This window comes from Eulemur rufifrons, chromosome 2, assembly GCF_041146395.1.
Source record: "Eulemur rufifrons isolate Redbay chromosome 2, OSU_ERuf_1, whole genome shotgun sequence".
In the NCBI taxonomy this organism is placed as follows: domain Eukaryota; kingdom Metazoa; phylum Chordata; class Mammalia; order Primates; family Lemuridae; genus Eulemur; species Eulemur rufifrons.
The window spans coordinates 44520801-44539554 of NC_090984.1; the positions used below are offsets into that span (position 1 = coordinate 44520801).

At 38.6% G+C, this 18754-nt stretch overlaps 1 protein-coding gene across 3 annotated transcripts in view; it reads right to left on the minus strand.

Moving 5' to 3' along the window:
• Positions 1–18754, minus strand: part of SLC12A1 (solute carrier family 12 member 1) — an 86987-nt gene that overhangs the window by 49615 nt on the left and 18618 nt on the right. For all 3 annotated transcript variants that reach the window (XM_069460283.1, XM_069460272.1, XM_069460293.1), the window contains exons 5-13: positions 17892–18031; positions 16719–16829; positions 14658–14769; positions 12902–13029; positions 7091–7175; positions 4418–4569; positions 3130–3237; positions 2684–2807; positions 824–925 (exon numbers count right to left, since the gene is read on the minus strand). In XM_069460283.1, coding sequence (XP_069316384.1) covers positions 824–925; positions 2684–2807; positions 3130–3237; positions 4418–4569; positions 7091–7175; positions 12902–13029; positions 14658–14769; positions 16719–16829; positions 17892–18031 — 1062 coding nt within the window. The remainder of the gene's footprint in view (positions 1–823; positions 926–2683; positions 2808–3129; positions 3238–4417; positions 4570–7090; positions 7176–12901; positions 13030–14657; positions 14770–16718; positions 16830–17891; positions 18032–18754) is intronic.

Here is an 18754-nt window from a genome sequence, read left to right on the forward strand (position 1 = left end):
AAGAACACAACAAAACGGAAAAGAAATCCCTTTTATTATCTTCTGTAGCCTAGTATTGGGTGGATAAAGGATCCCCTTCCATCTATTATTTTTTCTTATTGGCAGCAGGTTTTCCAAAGGAGACTTGAGATCTTGGCAGGTCCTAAAAGAGTGGAAATGTGTTTACATCCTGGGTAAAAGTCCTTGTGGTGGAGACCTTCTGAATGTTGATAATTACACGTCTCTACTCTGGTGGAAAGGCAGGAAAAACTCTATCGGACAATGGAAGCAAAGAAGAGGTGAGGGGTGCCTAAAAAGGGGAAGGTTCATTGGTGTGAATTTTGACCAGTTTTCAAGCAATTGGTACCCTGATGCCACCAGCATCGATGTGACGAAGCCCAATGTGTATTTGCATTGCCTGCACTCAGCAGGTAATTATGGGAACTACTCATCCTTCTCTTCTGCACCATGGGCAGGAAACAAATTGATAGTAAGGAAGTTTCAAATATATACATTAATTCCACTTCTGTGGTCACTTTCACCCTGGAAATAAATAGTGGTGTTTTTCTACTGCTAAAATAAATGTGGTTTCTCTTGCAATGAATAATTTATTGCCGCAGGAGAAAATTGACTTTACGGTTGGTCAAAAAGGCCATTGCTCAAATGATTCTTTTTCTATTTCAGAAGTCATCCCCCAACTCACTAAAATAAAGTGGATTACACTTCCCACTAAGATAGAAGGAAACATATAAACACAGATCGAACACTTTTCGCTGACTTATTTCATTTTATTGAGACAAACTAACTGTTTGCTTAGGTGTATTTTAGCTTTTTGAAAGCTTACCTGGAGATTTGGCATAAGAGGCATGGAAGCAGGAGAAATTAATAAGTGCATATGAGGCCAGGAAAAAGTTGGAGATGATGGGAGCGATGGTGTTCAGTTCCGCTGTAAAAGAAGCAGAATTGAACATGTACGTGTGAGTGATGAGAGCAGGGCCGGAACAGCTGTTATATCCTGGAAGCTTGACTTTATTTGGAAATTGAAAACATAGCTAGCATCTGTCAAAGTTTAGGAAGTTAGTGATTTTTCTTTGGGAGCTACATACATTCTCTTAGCCAAGGTTTCCATAAAGTGAGTAAGAAAGCCTACCAATCAGAAAATAGAGAATCAAGACCTCTACCTACGAAAAATTCAAGTAGGAGTGGGAAGGTGGTTTGGGGACTGAGCATATTATAAACTCCCCTGTAGCTATTCTGGAGGCACCAAGTCCTGTGTTCTTTATCTGCTGTGTATACAGTCAAAAGACTCTACAGGGTATCAGTTTAACACCAGCGCACCAGAAACTCCTAGATGGGAATATCTCCGTATGTACCCAATGTGCTTTCTCTGACTTTCAGGACTCTTGTTAGTCATTTCTATTTTTCCATATCTCTAGAGAGTTCGTTCTAGCTCTTAAGGCTTGCCAAAAGTACTTTTGCCTCCATGGTTAAATATCCTGTATGATTAACTCCAAGCTGGACTGTTTACTGTGTGATATAAGAAAAAATATAGAGACATCCTCTTTTATCTGAGGGTCAGACATCTATCAACCTCAATAATGCAAATGCAGGCAGCTGGGTGTGATTCTAGAACATGGATACGGAGAAAGTAGCCATGAACAGCTGCCATAAAGCTTGTGCATAGAGCTAATTTGCATTGTTCTGAAAGAGTGATTTTTAGAGGATATTATTTAATTTATACAAAACTTTTAAAACTTTGGTTGCTTAACCACTTAAATGTGGCATAGGGCAATGATGAGGTCTTAAAGCCTAAATTACAAAACCAAAATATCTCTGTATGTAATCACTTTTTATTTAATTTTAAAACATCTAACAAACAGAGAGCGTTATATATTCCCTTCTTCTGCTTTATAGAAATCTTATGAGGATTTATGAATTAACATCACTTCCTGAGTTTAATACGTAATGAGGAGGAGCCCTCATTGCTCGGTTCCGCTGTGCTGAGGAAGGCTCTGCCTGCCTGTGTGTGGTTCCTGTTGTCCTTTGGCTTTTGCTTCTTTTCCTCTCATATGCTCATCAGCAAAGGTGGGCCTTAGGGAAGAATGAGGACTGTGCAGGCTGAAGCTGATGAATGTACCTGTCCAAGATTATGTGGCTGTTTCTGTATCGCTTGGGGAAAGGAAGCGGAGATTATAGTCTAGGTAAGTGTTTTTCAAATACTAGTGACCAGGAATTTCTTGAGGAGCTTGTAAAATGCAGATTCTGTATCCTCAGAGATTCTGACTCAGTAACTCTAGAACTGAGCCTAAAATCTGTGCACATTGACAAACACCCCGGGTGATGGTGATACAGATGGTCAATGGACCACATTTGGGGGACACTAACATCAGGCCAGGAGATACAGCAGCTGGGGGAGACTCTGGAATGAGACAACATCAGGCAGGTTGGAGAAAGGATTCAGTTGCATTTGGTTGGTGGATTTCCAACACTCAGATTTAAAGAAGAGATTAAAGTCCAAAGGCTACCTCAAGTTCCTCAAAGGCCCTCTACACACAAGGATTTCTCATTTCCTCCTTAGACAGACTTCAGTACTCCCAAATGGGATCTTAAACATAAAACGGGTAATTTCTCAAACTAAAAGGAAAACCCTATGAGTAATCAGAAGAATCCTTTGGCTTTCAGTAAGAACAAGAAATCTACAAACCAATAAGAATAAACGCCATGGCTATAAAAAAAGTGAGAATATATCCTCTCAAGGGTTCATTGTTTTTCCCATATCCCTTTGCAAAGAACTGCAGGGCTTTGTAGATGTTGTCCTTGCACAGAGCCTAATGAAAAAGAAGAGGAGAAATTTGTCATTTATATATCTATGCACAGTCATTTTGTCTAGGTGATTCAAACAAGAATATTTGGGGAAAGATTAAGTGATACACACTATGAGGCACAAGTTAACACTGCCGTTTATCATTCTTTATATTATTTGAATCGATCTTGACTATGTGGCAGACATCACACTTGAGCCAGATGCAAACATTAACTGTTTCAGAAAATGATGGAAAATGATTGCCGGTGAGAATGAATATCTCAGCTTGAGCCACATCCAGTGGAAACAGCAATAAGGAGGAGCACAAGGTCTTGTGCCTGTATTACCTGGAACACTTTGGGAGCACTGACAAGGGAAGCCAGGGCAGAGGAGAGCGTTGCAGAAAAGATTCCAGCAGTGATGAGGGGGCCAAACCCTGACACCATGCTCATGACCTTGGGAAGAGAGGTTCAAGTCAGGAGTCTCATCCAATAGACAGTAAAAAAAAAAAAAAAAAAAAAAATAGCCAAATTTTTATGCAAATGCTTCCCTTTCCATTTGCTGGGATTTGGAATCTCTTGTATAAGCTAATTGCTTCTAACCAGATTTGTTCCCCCTGCTTCATTCTCAAGTTCTTAATTTAATTTTTTCAAAATGGAAATGGCCCTTTTTGTTATTTATAAAATAATAAATGTTCACCACAATATAGCCAGAAGATACTGGAAAGAATAAAGAAGGAAATGGTTTCCAGGATTTTAATAACATTTTCCCCCTCTGTTCTTTGTAGTTATGTGTTTCTTTGATGATAGGAAATTCTATCTAGCAGAAAGTACTATTTTAATAAGGTTTGGGGAGGGGCTCCAGCTGTTTACTAGTCTTTTAAAAGACATTAACCTTTCTTCTTCTTCCTGCACACAGAGGCCTTTCAAGCCTTTGCTTTTTCTGTGCTCATTAAACGTAATTTTAGATCTGAGACATGATGAGATTCTATCACTTTAAGTCATATTTTGGAATAATGACTTCAGCTGAATTAATTTCTCTTTGTTGGTTGTTAAAATAAATGAATGAAGCTTTCACGACAGATTTACTTCTCCCTCTGCTCACCAATCATGCAGACAAATTAATGTTGCAAGTCCTACGGTTTTCCCAACTTCCCGTGTTCCTTCCCTCTCATTTACTGCTCCATTCCAGCACTCACAATTTCTCTCTCGGCTTTGTATTTTGGGTTCTCCGGGGCCACCTCAAAGGCTTTTCCTAAGTGGAAGCCCATGCGTGAAGTGGACTCCGAGTGCTAACTAATCTAAACTTCTCCTTCCCACTATGAACCCTTGCACAACTGATTGGGAGACGCATAGTGCCAGGCGGTGATCTTTCCCTAGTGACACAATTCGTACCACTGCCTGTTGCCCTCCCACTGCCACAGTAAATGTAGCCACAGGATTTGCTACTACATCATGCCTGTGTGATTTCTTTCCTCTCACACGAATTATTCCCTGCTGAATTCATATCAGTTACTAATCAATCAATCAGTTGCAGATTCAGACATTTTACTATACGTGAATTATACTATACATTTTACTATACTAAAAATGCAAACAGCAGCAATAAACATGATCTTTTTCTTGCAGTTTGAACCTGGAAATTGTTCATCAGTCCGTATTGACACGGTTCATGTCGACATCTGGAGAAGTCATAGCCCAGCCCACAGGCTGCTGAACCATTGCAGTTCATCCCAGAAATGATGGTGTCATTCGTGCTCCCAGTGGCGTCTCGGACCACACAGGCTCCTGTAGAAACAACCATGGCCTGTCATTTCTTTATAAGTGGTCTGCTCCCTTAGGGTTTTCTTCTGAAAACGTACTTAGTTTACCCTGAGTCTGAACAGGTCCATTTCCTAGCCTCTGCTCACTGTCAATGCTTCTTGAGACATGGTAACTGGAAGCTCCCATTCTCCGGGCCCCGAGCGCGCCCCCTGTCTGTAACCAGCTGCCATTTCAACTGCCGATGCGGTTTAAGTTTGGGTGGTAGACTTGGGAGTTGAGACTGTCTTAATTTCTGATCTCTTAAAATACTCTTGGCGGGTGCTTTGAGCATAATACACACTCAATTCATATTTCTGGCTTAGTGTTACTGATTGGGTGTTTTTCAAGTAGAAGGATTTGTTTCCTCATCTGGAAGAGAATCAGGGGATGGCATTATGGAATTCTAGTTTAGAGAAAAAAAGCCCTTGTTGTCAACTAATGATATTCCTTGCATAACTTTTTAAACAGAATTATAGTTTTACTTTATATAGAAATTTACTGGTTTAAATAATAAAGAAAACGTCTTAGGATAAAATGGTAAGATTTCCTAGGTAATGGTCAAATAATATTTATCAAATATTTGACTCAGTTTATCTATACCATTATTTTCATACATTTGAGTGTTTCTGTTATTTTCTACCATAAACATTCTATGATGCACATCTTTGTGCATAAACTTTTTCTTCTGTATTTCAAAATATTTCTCTAGGATAGATTCTCAGAAATGGAATTATGAACATTCAAGAACATTCAAACCTCTTGAAATCACTCACTTTCCTTTATGAATTTTTCTAACTGTAACCTTTGCCAATATGTATTTGATAGGATTATTGAAATATTTGAATATACCTATGACATATATATAAACTGTCCTGAACTACATGAGGATAAACATTTTACAAACTAAATGCCAACCAATAAAACTGTTCACTTTGCTTTTCAAACTCCACCCAGGGTGGATTCCTGTTCCTTGCTAATAACTTTAAGACAGGTCCCAGTGACAGGAACTACTGGGCACCCTCAATCTGAGCCATGGAATTCACATTCTTTTAATCTGGGAAAGACTTAAAAATCATAGAATCTTAGAGATGAAGGAGCCATTTAAAATAATCAGTGCTGGAACCCTTTTTATCACAGTCTTGAGAGGAGGCTTGCCAGCCTCTGCTTAAACACTTGAAACTATGGATGTTGATTACCGAGCTAAACTATCCACCCCAGATTTTACCTCTTTCATGTTCATTTATGTTGAATTGACTTTTCTGAATCCTGTATTTTAACCTCTGAGTAACAGATCTCTCCAAATTCGCACGAACCAGGCCATGAGCCATCATTGGCACTAATGACAGGCCATTGACACTATGCCTGCCCTCTTACCCTGGGAAAGTGTAGGAACACAGATTTTTCCACACATCAGGGGCAAAAATAGAAGAATCTCTGTGATTAGAATTATAACTTTGTTCATTCCCTTATTTTTACTGTGGGTAAAAAAAAAAAAAGAAAACCATTTGGGAAATTTCACTGTAGGTTTCAATGTTATTTAAAAATGTGTTGATTTTCTAAATATTAGAATGAAATTTCTTTGCATGTAACTAAACTTGGAACTGCCACAACAATACACTTAACAAACTTATCCAATTTCCTCCAATAAGAGGCAGGCAAGAATCTAAGTTAATTTTTTTGCTTTTATCTCCAGAAATATGCACTTTCCCAATTTCCCTTACAGTAAGCAGAGGAGGATTGGGATACCTTTTGGTTTTCATAGGGGTCCAGCCTGGAGCTATGTTCCCTGGTGTACACAAAAAAGAGTTTTCTTTTCTGAATGTTGGGAAAGCACATTTCTTCCTTTCCTGCTATGGCAGAAGTATGGGGCAGCTCCCAACCAGGAGGAGGTATGTCTACAGGCAGCAGGTGGAACCAAAGTCAGCCTCAGGAACAGCAGGTGAATACACATATTTTCTGTTCCCTGAGCAATGTAGGGGCTGGCTGCCCACACTGCCAGCAGCTGGATCTTTTCTTGTTCTGATTTCTTGCCAGTTGGTGACAGCGACATTTCCACATTAGGGACAACAGTGCAAGGATGAGACAAAGTCATAAAAATCTACTCTTTTAGACTTTCTTAAGGCTGTTCCTTTGTTTGTTTTTGCTTCTTTGCTCTGTTTCTCAACTGCCTCCTAGGACAAGGGAATTGTGTGCTGGAAGTGGTAGCTTCCTTAGCAATGGGATTATCACCTAGGGTAGGAAAATGGCAGCCTCTTTGTGTTCAGGTAGAATAACAATTTGATTAGCTATACTCTAGCTCTGACTCAGAGACATCTACATTATAGCTTAATTGCATTTAAACCCCCAAAGCATCCAAACCATTAACATTAAGGTACCAAGAAGAAAATTAAAATTGTTGCCTTTTATAAAACTTTCTACTTATGCTCCATGGAAAGCCCACTGGACATGAAGAACAACTGCACCCCTTATAATTCTAACTTTCTGACACCAGAGACGTTCCACTTACCTACACAGATAGCAACACCTAGGTAGGCAACGGTGGTGATAAAAATGGCCAGCATGGTTCCTCTGGGGATGGCATCTTGGGGATCCTTTGAAAAAACAAGGTGGAGATAGGAGAATACAGGGCAGAATAAGAAACAGATCACTTGGAGTTATTTCCGTATTTTCAAAGTTTTAGGCTACCCTTCCACATGCAAGTTCTAAAGAAAAGATCAAGCAAATGGCAAGGCAATGAGTTCAAGTTCTTTTTGGACAAAGAAAAGGTGTTCAGAGTGAATACAGAAATCTGTAAAACTTTGAGCTGAACAGAAGAGAACTCTAACTGTCCAGAAGGAAGTTTTTAATATTAGGTGTAGTTCACTCACCCAATCCTCTCCCTTCCCTTTACCTCCTGTGAATTTCTTATAGTTGTATCCTAGACCTTGAAGTGTTAGGGGACAATATACAAATATACTTGGCTCATTGATATCTGTGTGTTTGTGTGTATTTGTTTTATACTGAGCTTGGGCTTTCATTAAAAAAATCACTTTTGACTGAGCAAAAGTATGATCTACTAAATTCTTCAGTCCCTTAAATTCTTCATTTGGAATCTAGTTCAGAAATGACTGTAAGGGGAGATATTTAATTTCCATAAGCAGGCATAAAGAAGAGGCAAATTCAAGCTTATACCAGAAAATGGGCTTTTCTCTTGCGCGTAAATGTATATACATTCACTGAGTTGAGTTCACATCATATTTAATTTACCATTTTATATCCTATTTTGGGGGCTCAATCATACCAAATCAATTTCCAAGGAGCATATTATATTATGTTCAATTCAACTTAACAGAGATTATTAAATAGAAATTTTAATGTATTCACTGCTTATACAGGCCAATGCCTGGCATATAGTAGGAGTCAATAAATATTGAATTGAGGAAAGCACAATTGCAGTAGGCATTAGTGCCCTCACCAGAGAACATGAGACTCATCAATACAAATACACAGTCAATACAGTCAAGCAAAGTTTGAGCTTTTTTATAAAAAAAAACAAACAAAAAACTGAAATACACTGATCAAGTCCATGAGAAAGGTCACTCATGGTGAATGCAGACTCGATTGCTGGGAATCATAACAGATTCAAGCAAACCTGCCCCCACATGGGAGTAAGCCAGCCCTGTGGAGCCACTCTGTGATCATTAATTCCTCCCCACTCTTCTAGGAATTTCTGCACAAAGGCTTTGTTCTGATACATGCAGACCCAGTCTCTTCCTTTCAAACTGTCATCTCCAAAAGTCAAGGTGGCAGGTATGTGCAATGGAGCAGCACGTGGAAGGAAGAAGATGGCAATTGTGGGTGAAGTGGGCCCCACTCAATCCCCTAATTCATGTTATGTTCCAAAATTTATTTTATTGCATAAGAATTTTTTGAGATCTGAGTGAAATGTAAAGAACTGAGTTAAATGGGAAGAAAGGAAATATAATATATATGTAAAGACAAGAGACATGAAGATGGAAGGCAGTCTTGTTCTTAAAACACAAAAGCTTAGTTTCTATTTACAACTAACTGCTACAAGGTCTAAAATTACTTTATAGGAGTTACATGAGAGTCCAGCTTGACCCTAAGACATTAACATATAAATTGGGATGCCAATATATTAATATATGATCATATTTTCACATGGTCTAGTCTGGCTACATTTCCCCTGAACAGGGCTTGGGACTTTGACAAATTCTTAGTTTTCACTCTAAAATGCTAGTTTCCATCCCCCAGCAGTAATCCAAAACCTAACCTTCTTCCACCTTTCTTAATTAAACATATTTTTTTCTTACAACAGAATACAAGCAGTCTATTAGATTGCTACTTTTTGGGTGTGCCACCCACACTCTAATTTTGCATCTCTGAAATCACATCTCATGTCTCTCCATTAGACTTAGATATCTCCCAAATCTTCTCCCAGGTACACATTTACAGATCACCTATTAGTGTGTGTGTGATTAGCAAATAGAAGGTTCAAAATGGGAACTTCGTAGCATCCCTTTTTGCCAACACTCATTGACCGTCGCTGGAAACCTGCAGTGCCTTCTCGAGGATGCTGAGGCTGTGAGGAGAGGTCAGCATCTTGCTTATCCCATAGTGTGTAAACAATAAATGTTTACTAAGTTGAACTGAATCCACTGTTTTATTTCTAGTTTCACTTTCAGAGAGAAATAATATCTGTAAGTACTGAAGTTTCCTCACCATTTCCCAACATACTGTCACCTCTCAGTATTTACCATGCTTGACTGCTCTGGCTTTTGCCATGTTGTTACTCCTCACAGCATTCTCCTTTCTTGACTTTCACAACCCCACTGTCTGTTGCTTTCCCCTACCGCTTAGGCTGCTCTTTCTCTATTTCCTTATAGACTCCGTGTCTAGCACTACTACTGTGAATGTCTGTGTTTCCCTTAGCACTGCCTTGGACCTCTTCCCTCTCCCTTCTTGCACATATCTGGGTGAACTCGTCCATGCTATAGCTTCCTGCTCTACCCTAGCTCCTTTCCAGAGCTCCAGATTCCTAAGTCTAGTGACCCACTAGACACCTGTCCTTCTGCCCTTTAGCCTCAACGGGAAAATCTGAGCTTCTTTTTCCTCCTCTACTGTGCCATGGAATCAATTCAGTAGGTTGTAACCAGCATTAAAAGAATAAAATACAATGGAACCGATGTGAAAATATCAGAAGGCATTGCTTATAATAAAGTAAGAACTATGGTGGAAAATTTTGTGAGTGTGCACTTGGTTGTGATGTATGTCTTCTTACTATGGATCATAGTAAAAAAAAACATTCTTTCTATTTCCTCTCCTGACTCTAACAAAAGCTGACCCCTTTCATGCTTTTCCTCTGCGTGGCCTTAATTCAGGCCCATGTCATCTCTTGTCCAGACTACTGGGATATTTTCTAATTGATCTTTCTGTCTCCAGTCTTCCTACCTATGTCCCTCTTCCCCTGCCTTTTAACCTGTCCTTCACAAACCATTAGTGGTCTCTCTCTAAAACATGTACCTAATTATGGTACTCCCTCTAACCTCCTGGGTGTCTCTAGCTAGTTTGGGAATTATACTTAAACTCTACTGTTGGTAGTTTAAAGGACCTTTGAGTTCTACTTACAATTACACAGCATAAAGCAAAATTATATGGTATATAGTAGTGTATGTGTTACAAGTTAAGCTTAATTGAAAAATCATAAAAGTACTTTCAAATGGAAAGAATGCAACATTCTGCAATAATATTACGACCATGTGCGCCCTGAAAATCATGACAGGCCACACTCTGTACTTTCTTTATGTGTAAACTCAAAATCAGAGATTTCTTAGCACAGATTGATAAATAAATAAAATTCTTTACTAACATAGCAACCCTAAATCAAGTTAGCACTTATTTTGGGAGAAGGGAATTTTAAGTTTTGCCTTTTTAGATGGGGATAGTATCTTTTAATTCTTTGCTTACTCCCAGAGTGCCTAAGACACAGAAGATTCTTTATAAATATGCTAATTAACATTTTGATAAAATGATTTTACTTAGGTACCCAACTTCACACATAAAACAATTCCCATAAGCAGCATCTTTTTCTGTGCATTTTGACACCCCATTCCTTCTGTTCCAAATGTCCCTCTCCTCTTTGTCCTGTTGACTCCTTTTCATCCCTCGAAATCTGGAGTGAGTGTCCTCTCCCCTGAAAGTCTTTCCTTACTTTTTTGGGGGGCGGGTAATTACTATTTCCTCTTTCCATTGCACATGATTCTGTTCTTGCTTGTTCTAACTCAGCTAGAGTAAGTCTGTCTCCCCTTAGACTAGGAGCTCCTTGAGGGAAGGATGAAGCTCTTTGCTTTTGCAGTGCCTGGTGTGAGCAGGGACTCACTCAGTAGGTGCTGGTAAGGTGAACCAACTCCTGAGCATCGGATACAAACTTGTTTCTAAGGAGTCCAGGGAAAGCACAACGTTCTTTAATGTAAAGGTATGCTTCCAGTTTGCAGAAATTTAAATCAGTGACCTCTGATACTTTTACAGAGCTGAGAAACCAGAAATTCAACACCCATAGCTAAGTTTCATTAAGCAGCAATGCTTACTACTTGAATCATTTTGAATAAGTTTCTTAACTTTCCTGCACTTCAGCACAATCTGTTTCATGCCATATCTCTGCTCAAGAATTTATCACAGTACTGTGGCTCCTATAAATAATATAACAAATCTAACTGCCTTTATTTATTCACTCAGTAAATATTTATTGAATACTTACTATCTCTGAGGATACAGCAATGAACAAAATCAAAGGCAAAGTCTTCACTTTCATGGAGTTATATTCTAGGGCAAGCAACTCTCACTCAGATTTGGGTACCCTCTAACTGTTTGCCCTTGCCTTAAAGGTGACTCTGCCTCAATAGGATTTCTCCAGTTGAAGTTCAAGGGACTCCTCATTGTTCCAAATCTCCTCATGCCTGACTGTTCCTGTTGTCTTCTCTTCCTGGAATACTCTTATAAATATAAATCCTCATCAATAGTCAGCATGTAGCCTTTGCTTTCAGTTCAGGTTCAAAAGTTACTTCCTTGAGGATACCCTCCCTGACTAACTTAACAATTATTTGTTCAGTATTTGTATTTCACAACCCACTTGGACAGTGCATATGGTTTTCATTTATACATATCTTCTGATGACTCTTGAAAATATTTCTTGTCTTCCAAAGTTGATTATAAATTTATTGAGGTAAAACCTGTAACTCCTACTTTTTTCTGTGTGTGGTAGAGACTGCTTATTGTCCCCTAATATCCATCCTCATTTTCCTCCTTTTAATACTAGAACCCCCTAAAATTTTATCTGGGGATATGGCTACCCAGCTAGAAACTACATTTCCCAGATTCCTTTGCAACTAGGTAAGGCCACAAGACTAAATTCTGGCCAATGGAATGTCAGCAGGAGTGATATGTACAAGTTCCAGGCATTGCTTACCCTCTACTTCCTTATTCTCCTTCCTGTGGACTAGAATGTGATCTTGGAAATGATTAGTCATCTTGGACCTCCCAGATGAGGGCAAACCCCAAGGTAATGGTGAAACAAGAGAGGTCATCTTGATTCCTGGGCTACCCTTTGGAGCAGACTTTTCTTATTCCATTGGATGGCCCATGAGCTTGATTTTTTTTTTTTTTTTTTAGAAAAAGGGTCTTGCTGTGTTTCCCCGGCTGGCCTCAAACTCCTGGGCTCAAGCAATCCTCCAGCTTCAGCCTCCTGAGTAGCTGGGACTATGGGTGCATGCCACTATGCCTGACTGAGCTCGGATTTTTATATACTAGAAAAACAAGCTTCTATATTTTTTATCCCATTGTTACTGCTCTTTCATAACATTCTAATATCCTAACTCATACAGTGTTCCTTACTGTACTTAACATAGAATAATATGGATAGAGTGCTAAGTAATAATGTGGTTATTTTTCTTTGTTTTGTTTTTAATTTTTCATGACTGTTTCATGTTCTTATTCATTATGGTGTTAAAAGAGAAAATGTGGTTCTGGTATTTTTTTACTGAATTATACTCATTTTGTTAGAATTATGACACATTATCAATATACTCTGTTCTTCTGATATCACTGAATAAAACTTTTGTAAGAACTATCTGGAATAGGAATCTAAATTTGGCCTTAAAAGAGAGAACTTTTAAATAAGCAGAAAATTTTGCAGAAATCTTAGAGTTGTGAATCTGTAGGGAGATACGGTCACATTCAATCTCTATAGCTCTTTCTGTTACCCATCAACAACACCATCACCACCACCTCTCAGGGCTGCAAAGCAGAGAAAACAACATACCTCCAAATCTCCTGAAATATTAGCACCAGCAAGAATCCCAGTAGCTGCTGGGAAAAAAATGGCAAAGACAGAGAAGAAGCCTTCGCCCTTTGTGAAGCTTGGCCCAAAATTTTCTGCAAATATTGATGCTGCAACACAAATTATGAGAAAATTATTATGTAGACTTTTTCTTTAACAGAGTAGGAGGTAAAGTTACCTTTGCCTTCCATAGCCCTAAATGCAGTTATATTCCTATATGATAAATGAAATGAACTTGAAGATGCTGGTATACTCCTGATGAACCTTATCTTAATATTTGCCAAGAGTCAAAATATATATCGTAAGGTTTTAGATCTCTAGGACATAGCTCTAAAAAATCAATAATTTTTGTGCCACCAGAGACCCAGGCTGCCTGATTTTTTTAGAATCTAGAATAAATTGAAAGAGGAAGAGATGAAGCACTCTCTCAATATACCATGTTGGCATATTTACAAATATATCACACACATTCACACACACACCCAAACACATGCAACTAAATCCTCACACACATAAATAGCTTAAACAATCAACACACTGCTTTTCTATGCCTTTTTTTCTAATTGTCGAAGAACCTTGTGGATGAGGCTACTTTACAATTTTGCTACTAATGTCCTAATCTCTTTACTCCTCTCTCCCAGAAATTGGGTTTTAGATCCTCATACCATATTCTTAGTATGGGAGAATAACATAGTGAGGGGTTTTATTAACAACATAATACTATCCCACAGATTGTCACCAAATTACTTAAATAAAAGAGAACAATGTAGAAGAAAAACAGAAAGGAAAAAGAAGAAAAGAGGAGGAAGAAAAATGTGAACAAGAGAATCTGGGGTACCAAATAAGGATGAAAAGCTTAAAACATCAAAAAATATGGTAGAAGTAGGAAGGAGGGAAAAGAATAGAAAAGAAAAGGATGCTAACATGCAAAGCAAATAAGACAATCTTTATAAAGGAAAAGAATTAAGAAGAAAGAGATGATGTGATATAAAAAAGAAACAAATACTGTCAAGTGAATAAATAGTGAAGGGAAATATATATTTAAAAAAACACCACAGCAGTGGATTCTTGAGTAAGCTAGAGGGGAAGGAGTGGATAGGAGGAGCAGAATAGGAGGAAAAGAAGTCAGCTTTCATGCTCAGTGACATCATCACAGGATGTTATACTAAGTAACTCCTACAGTCTTTTATGCCTGAAAACTTGACAGTGATGCTTAAGTAGGTAATGCTATAGGAAAGCAAGGTGCAAAAATACTATATTTGACTTTAGTGCTCTGCAATGATTGAACAATTTGTTCAAGCTATTCTTTTTTGTTTTTTGGGTTTTTTTTTTTTTTACCTGCCGGAGCCCCCCACCTCCAGTGGGTGTTCAAGCTATTCTCTTTCACTGAGTATGTTCTTTGTTTCTACTGTTTGATAGGGGCAACAATTTGTCCAGCACTTTAAGGTTTACAAGGCACTTTCACATCCACTATCTCATTTGCTTCTCAGAATTCCTTCAGGAAGTTATTATTATCACCCACACTTTGGCTGGAGAATCTGAGACCTGAACACGCTAGGTGATCTGTCCAGCTGGTAAGTGGAAGAGGTGAGACCCAGCCCTGGGTCTCCTGAATCCAACTCCAGGCTCTTCCCTGGACCACACTGGCATTCCCATGGCTGGGGTCGGCGGGGTTGGGATGGTGATGGGGGGCAATGGAGAACCATTTACTGAAACACAGCTAATTTGTAACATGTACCTTGGTAATTAAAGAAACCTCTGGACTTTTTCTCGTTGTTGGATGGAATGACAGTTCCAATGAAGAAATTTGCAATAGCAATAAGAAGAATGACCAGAAGAATCACTTGAGCCTGGAATGGCAAAGTAAAAGGAGACAAATTAGATATATGTGACAACTTCTTATGTAATTATAAAAGTTGTAATTTTCCACTGGAGAAAGACTCTGATTATTCTAGTGAAGACTCTGCTACCCAGAGAAGATAAGTGCATCCTTATAGAATAGCATGTTAATAAACCTTATTCTTCCTGGATATTGATGCTACATTTTCAACGGGAGCATGTGCTTGGGCACTTGAGGGTTACATTTCAAGAACATTCCAACTAGCAGGTGGGTAACTATCACAATGGTCTCAGGAATGTAAATGGAGCCAGAAGTTTTTAACACTGATAGACTTGAGTTTTTCTCTAGGCAGAGCACCTGTGGGTTCTTCCTCTTCCTGCTGCTAAGTGTAGGAGAGTGAAAACACAGAATGAGTCACAGAATTCCTGGGATGCCCAGCGCACTTGACCGCTGTGTACTCAGCTCAAGCACTCTGCAGCGGTGACCGGCTAAATGGTCTTCCTGCAGTCTCTCCATTTCAAGGTGTTTACTGGCTCAGTGTTACTATGTGCTCTTTCCTCTACCTGGAACACACTCCATCCTACTCCACAATGCCATTTCCTTCTAATCCTTTAAGTCTCAGTTACCTCCTCAGGGAGGCCTTTCTTGACCACTTACTCTAAATAATGACAGCTATATGGTCACTGAGGGCTTACAATAGAACAGATTCAGACTTAACTTTACCTGTATTCTTTTAGCTAAATAATACCACTAACTAACAACACTATGAAGTAGGTAATTTTATTACCCCCATTTTAAAGATAAAGAAACTGAGACACAGAAAGGTTAAATAATTTACTTAAGGTCACAGAAATATAAACCGGATTCAAATCCAGGCACTCTAACCACAAAGCTGGAGATTTAAATACTACTTTCTATTGCCACTAAACTTCATTGCCTGCCTCCTGGAATCCAGTACTCTAAAGTAGGTTTCCTCTGTTTTTCTTTTTTTTGTTTTTCTTTTTTTCTATCTCAGGGTCCTATTTATTTCCTTCACAGTACTTTTTCACAATTTACCATTTTATATTTATTCCTTTGTTTACTTGTTTATTACTCATCTATCTGTAGACCATTTGCTGAACTAGAGTAGGGATTCTGCCTGTTTTGGTCACAACTGAACATCTAGTGCCTGGCAGAATGCTCAACGCATGTAGGCTCTTAATTAATTTTTAGTTAATGTGTGAATGTATCATCCACAAATAAATGCCATGTAGGAATGCTTCCTATCGCCTTACGTAGGTGAGAGGCTTTGGCTGTCTTTCTATTTCTCGTGACCACCTGAAATCTAGTTACTTCACCTCCAGGCACAGAGGAACATTTTCAATTGCACCAATCAGTGCAGGGAGTTACAAAGAAGGCAAAAGACATGCTTCCCCTCATTTGGAAATTTACTATCTGTTTTACTACTAGTTCAACCCAGGTATTTTCTGGTTCCAAAGCCTATGGTGTCTTCAAACTTGCAGGTGAAATACTAGGTTTCAGAAAAGAATGATAACTTCTGCTTCTATTACCCTCTCCTAGCACACTTGCCATTTCTTTTGGGCTTCAGCAGCACCCACGGGCAGCTTGAAAGGGAACACCAGGGTTTGTGATTGAGAGACACAGGCTTCCAGCGTGCACCACTGCTATGATCGTGAAGGGTCTATGCATGAAGATGGCAGCAGCCACCTTGGTGGCTGTGTCAGTGTGATGATAGCAGAAAGGACAAAACACAGGCCCTGTCACGTGACTCATGAGCTGTGAGTCACGACTGCCTGGGCTTCCCGCTTTGCAGGCGTCATGTTCCATCTGGTGCTAACCTGCTCCTTTCACCATAGCAAATAGTAGCAGCAATTCTTTTGGAATATGGGGTTCCTTCTATTCCTGCAATTTGTTCAGGACCCGACTAGCATTTGTGGGTAACATTTTTGAGAAATTCACCTTTGCTTCCCATTCCATTCCAGCTACTGAAATTCCTAAAAGAATCACCACGGTGATGGTGCCTATAATCCGGATGTCGTTGGTTGGATCCACCATCATTGAATCACTCTCCTGGGGGGGAAATTGGTTAAATGGTTAGAGATACAGCTTTTTGGGCATGTGTCTTATTGTAGCATATAACAGTTAAAAGAGATACTGTACACTGACACATGGGGCCATACAGGATGATACAAAAATGAAGTGTTCATAAAATTCAGAAGATAACTTAGCATTTTTTTTTTCTGTGATAATAGGCCTTTGATAGTCACGGTTAAAAGCTAGAAGTTTTAGAGATTCATTCTAATCATAGCTTTTGAAGAGATGATAGCACTAAGTAAAAGTGTGTGTGCACAAATATATTGTGTTTTGTTTCAGAAGAATGACTATTTTTGTGTGTCAAGGGGAATCCTAGAGGAATAAAAATGAGTGGTTCATGGTATGAATATTGGAAATTAAGTGCTGTTTAATTTAGGAACAGACCACACAAATCTGATAAGGCATCTCTTGAAGATAACACACCTTAGGAACTACAAGCTCATTTATTTATCTAATTTTCAAATAGAGGTACTTTTACCAACTGAATTCAGTGAATGCTATCTTTACCACAAGACAAGGACTAGAAGTTAGTTAGTATACTAGCTAATTACTGTGCTTGTGTATACACCATCCTAGACTGACACTAAACTAGGGAATGCCTAGTTTTCTGCTGGGAGTTATTTTAACATTTGAACTTTCTTTTCCTTTGGAAATCTACAACCATAATCAGAGTATTACTGCTGATCATAGTACCCATTATTTATCCAGTGTTTCAAATGCTACCCAATATTTCATGTGCATTATTTAGTTTGATTTGCAGCACACTTCTGTGAAATACATAGAATAACATTATTAGCCCATATTATAGATTTGGAAAACAGGGTTTATATTAATAGAGGAACTGATCCAAAATCTCTTGGCTGGTAAATTTGAGAGCCAGGACTCAAAACCAGATCTTCCAATGCTAAGCTTAGGCTCCTTCTACTATTTCCAACTTTTTCCTCTCATCTTGCCATAATAATATCCCCTAGTGCCCTGAAAAAGCAAACTAAACTGAATTATCTTGCTTGGCTGAAAAATAGAGAAGCTCTTAATTACCTTAAGAAGATCTACCACAGTCTCAGCAAATCCCACCACATACATAGCAACAGCCACTGCATTGGCAAAAGCAAAGATCAAGCCTATTGACCCACCGAACTCGGGGCCTAAACTTCTGGAAATAAGATAATAGGCCCCACCTGAAACAAGAAATGAACATGCTTTATGTCAAGGAACTGCTAGTTTATATGACCAAGTAGTTTTAAATGTCTGAAAGCATTTGAAATGTTAATTATTCTAATAAAATATTACAACTTCCTAATAGTTTTAGGAATCCTGTGTCACCCTAATGAATAACTTAACCCTTCTTTGTACTCTATAATCTACAATAGAAGTAGCCTGACTTAATAAACCCAATTTATTGAAACCTAAATGTAAAAAAAATATGCTACAACTAAGAACACGGCAAACTTTACTCAAAAAATGTTTTGTCTTTAAAAAATATCATTGGCATATTCAAATTAATAATGCAACTGAAGTAAAATTTTATATCCAGAATTTCCAGGAATAGGAAAGCCTGGGTAGAAAATGAAGTGGGTGAAGTGTATATAATTTTTTGGTATATATTTGCTGCATAAATCAAGGTATCTGTGTAGTGCTATGTATTATTCATCTATAGATCAGAGTTGTTTTTTTACGTTTTTAGCTAGAGAAGGCATGATTATTGCCAAATACTCATATGTGTATGGGGGTGGCACGTGGGAAGAAACATAAGGCGGACTTGGAACAATTGCCTCTTCCTTGCACATTGGAAAAGTAGTTCTATATATGGCTGCATACGTCTGTGTGCATGAAACACAGAACTAGATTGGTCAACTACTTGGAGGGTACCTAGAGTAGGTTACTGAAAATGAAAATACTAA